The sequence below is a fragment of the Limulus polyphemus genome, unplaced genomic scaffold, assembly GCF_000517525.1.
Source record: "Limulus polyphemus unplaced genomic scaffold, Limulus_polyphemus-2.1.2 Scaffold2322, whole genome shotgun sequence".
In the NCBI taxonomy this organism is placed as follows: Eukaryota; Metazoa; Arthropoda; class Merostomata; order Xiphosura; family Limulidae; genus Limulus; species Limulus polyphemus.
The window spans coordinates 166,660-170,411 of NW_013667932.1; the positions used below are offsets into that span (position 1 = coordinate 166,660).

General features: G+C 36.6%; 1 protein-coding gene across 3 annotated transcripts in view; it reads right to left on the reverse strand.

Annotated features, from left to right (window-relative positions):
* Window positions 1-3,752, reverse strand: part of LOC106466614 (metalloprotease TIKI1-like) — a 37,928-nt gene that overhangs the window by 33,293 nt on the left and 883 nt on the right. For all 3 annotated transcript variants that reach the window (XM_022394655.1, XM_022394656.1, XM_022394654.1), the window contains exon 2: window positions 3,574-3,642. In XM_022394655.1, coding sequence (XP_022250363.1) covers window positions 3,574-3,642 — 69 coding nt within the window. The remainder of the gene's footprint in view (window positions 1-3,573; window positions 3,643-3,752) is intronic.

Sequence of the window (3,752 nt, forward strand, 5' to 3'; positions counted from 1 at the left end):
GATTTAAAAATTTGTTAAGAACAATCAATAGACTAAATAAAGCCGTTTCTTTTATCTCATTTACTGTTGTGTAATTTATTTTGCTTGAAAATAAATAAAAACTGAAAGCACCGAAAATAAAACCATATCAAGCATTCTCATTTTTTAAATCGATAAATGTTTGAAAAAAAGCGTGGCCTTATTGTTTACAACAATACAAGCAGTAATAACCATGATCGAATTAAAATTTCTGTAAATAATTTAAAAATATTGGTTCATGCCAAACATCAAACTTCTGCACGTTTCCTTAACATCAATCGTAAAATACCGGTTATTTGGGTTAATTGGTGCTACAATCATAATTTTAAGGTTATTTTTGTTGGCTTGCTTGCGTTAGCGTAAAACTATACAATAGGCTATCTGCGTTCTGGCCACCACAGGGAATCGAACACCGGATTTTAGCGTTGTAACTCCGTCAACTTAGCACTGGCCCACCCACTGGGAGATTTTTTAAGAAATACATGATTGACAATGTAGCTCATCCAATACTAAAACTACTAACACTAATTATTGTGTTTGTCGTATCCCAGCCGATCCGGTAAACCCTATTTGACAAAAGGCCTCGTTGTCATTGGATACGGCAGATGTAGCGTAGTTGACATGTTATAAGACACTCTTCTTTCCTTTCACTCATTATTCCACCTGTACGTGTAAGAAGCCGCATTTGTCAACCAAACGAAAAGCGCCATCTCATCAAAAACTGTATATATATATATATATATATATTGATCAGAACAAAAAAAAAATATTTAGTCATAACTGATTAGCTGCAGCATAAAATATTAACACATACGATTATTGATTTTGGAATATATCTTATAGAATATGAATATTCCATTAATGTAAAATTTAATAGTTTACATAATCAAACCATTTGTAAGTTTTATCGGTCAATATGTTAGCGTAAAACGTCACTCTTTTATGAATCCTTTCGTGCAGCGAAGCCTAACTGCTACAAAACATCACTTATAGCATGGTTAAGAAAAAATTGGGAAGTTTAAAAAACGATAAGGCTCCTGGGCCAGATAATATTTCCCCAAGGGTTTTAAAGGAGGTTAAAGATTGGATATGTGAGCCACTTACTACTATTTTTTGTCAGTCCTTGAATAGTGGGCAAGTACCAGAGGATTGGAAGTTAGATAATGTAACTCCTATTTTCAAAGGAGGTGACAAAAATTGTCCCAGTAATTATAGATCCATTAGTCTTACATCAGTTGTGGGAAAAGTTTTGGAAAGTCTGTTAAAAGATGCTTTACAAAGTCTTTTAACAAAGTTTAGAATTTTATTGGATAGTCAACATGGTTTCACTAAGGGAAAATCTTGCCTTACAAATCTTTTAACATTCTTTGTAAAGGTTACTGCTTATGTAGATGAGGTAAGGGTGTAGATTTGGTGTATCACAGTTTTCAGAAGGCATTTGACAAAGTGTCACACAAAAGGCTTGTACAAAATTTAGCTCTATAGGTGTGGGGGATAAGTTAGCAAATTGGATAGAAGAGTGGCTGGATGGAATAAAGCAGAGGGTTGTTACAAATGGAGTTCAGTCAAACTATATTAATGTCACAAGTGGGGTACCTCAGGGCTCAGTCTTAGGATATTTGCTCTTTTTGATTTACATCAATGACAGATGAAGGAATAGTCAATAAAATACTTAAATTTACAGATGAAATTAAAGTTTTTGGTATGTGAAGAGGATGCTGCTGATTTACAAAAGGGTTGAACTCATTTATTGAGTTGGGCAAATAAATGGCAGATTGTTTTGAATTATAATAAATGCAAGATAATGCATGTGGGTTATCAAAATTTGAAATATAACTATATTTTGGATGGGAATAACCTTATCAGTGTTATGAATGAAAGGGATCTTGGTGTAAGAGTTGATCAGTCTCTAAAGCCATCCAAGCAGTGTGCTTTTGTTAGTGGTAGGACAATAAGGATTTTAGGTTATATCTACAGAAATATTGAATACAAATCTAACGAGGTTATGATTTCATTGTATAGGTCACTGGTTAGGCCACATTCGGAATATTGTGTTCATTCCTGGGCTCCTTACCACAGGAAAGACATTAAATTGATGGAAAGGGTTCACAAAAGGGTTATTAGAATGGTGCTTGGGATGGAGATGTTGTCATATGAGGAGAGGCTGAAAGCTCTCAAATTGTTTTCTCTTGAAAAAAGAAGAGTTAGGAGGGATCTGATTGAGATGTTTAAGATTATAAAGGGAATTTATAGTGTTCATGTATCATTTTTTTATATTTAACAGTGAGAATAGTAGAACTAGGGGACACAAATATATATTTTAGCAAGGTAGGGGTCATCTTCAGCTAAGACAGTTTCATTTTTCTAACAGAATGGTTGGCCTTTGGAATGGGTTGCCTTCAGATGTTGTAGAGGCAGTAAATTTAAGTGAGTTTAAGAAAAAGCTTGATAAATATATGAATGAGAAGGGCTGGCTTTAAGATTTTTTATTTTGTTTTAACTATTTTAATTTAGTTTAGAGGATGGAACAGCCGAGATGGCCCAATATGTTCCATGTTGTCCCAAAACATTGTTATGTTATGGACACACGTTTACAGCATCTGTTTATTAGACGTTCATCAGATACAACCTCGGAAGGATTTTGTTGTTGTTGTTCAAAAATGCTTAAATTTATTAGGCGCAAGTAGAAGCAAAAGTAAGAACGTATTATTATAGGTTTTTGGATAAAATGTCAGCGACCCTGGTCAAACTTAAATACACTACGTCATGCTACGACGGCCACAGTAATTCCCACTCAGCTGTGAGCCACCAAGGTCAAAAGAGTTTTGCCATTACTCCAACAGAACAGCAAGTTAACTTGACTGTCTAACTTCCCGCTGTTCCTACCTCTAACGCGCTCTGAGCGGCGACTATTGCCACATAGGCGCACCATGATACCGTGCGGAACGACCCTTACATCTAGCAATTCCGGAACGTGACAAGCCCCTTGTGGCCATGGCGGCTTGACTCAAAGACGAGCTCGCGGCGCAGCTGTACGTGTTCTCTGTGTGGGACGTTACGAACCCCGTGCGGTCGGGATAACCCGCTGTCACTGGGAGTGCTCCATTTATACATGATGTAGTGCGAAGGCCCGCAGTCGCCATGTCAAGTACCCAACGTGGTCACAGCCCAGGTGACACTCAGTCGAGCCGACAACTTGTTAGTGGCATTAAACGTGCTGCGCGTGACGGGCTAACTCTCTATAACCCAGCCATAGCTATGGAGTCGAGCACATGTAAACAGGTACACGTAATTAGGGCGTTGATGTTAACTTTAGTCTAGAATTATTACTCGGGTAAGCCGTGCATTCAACCAGTTTAAACACCACAAACAGAAAACTATTTGTTTCTAACTTAATTAAAATATTTATGTTCAAGTTAAATTACGCAGTAACTTTCGCGCCTCCCAAACTGATGATTGTGTCAACCAAGTATCAAGAAATATGTGTGTGTGTGTAGCACATTAACTTTTTCTACAGAAACAACAAAAACAAAACACCTTATCTTCGTCACTCACCTCAGTATTAACACAGAATGGGGCTCGTCTGTATTGTCCTGCCAACCTGGTGATACATAAACCAAGAATCTGAAAAATAAAATTAAGAAACATCGTTTTAATTCCAATAATCTGGGCGAATTGAATATTAAAAACAAAAGTTTGAGAACAGAAGCATATATTAAATAGGTCTAATGTTT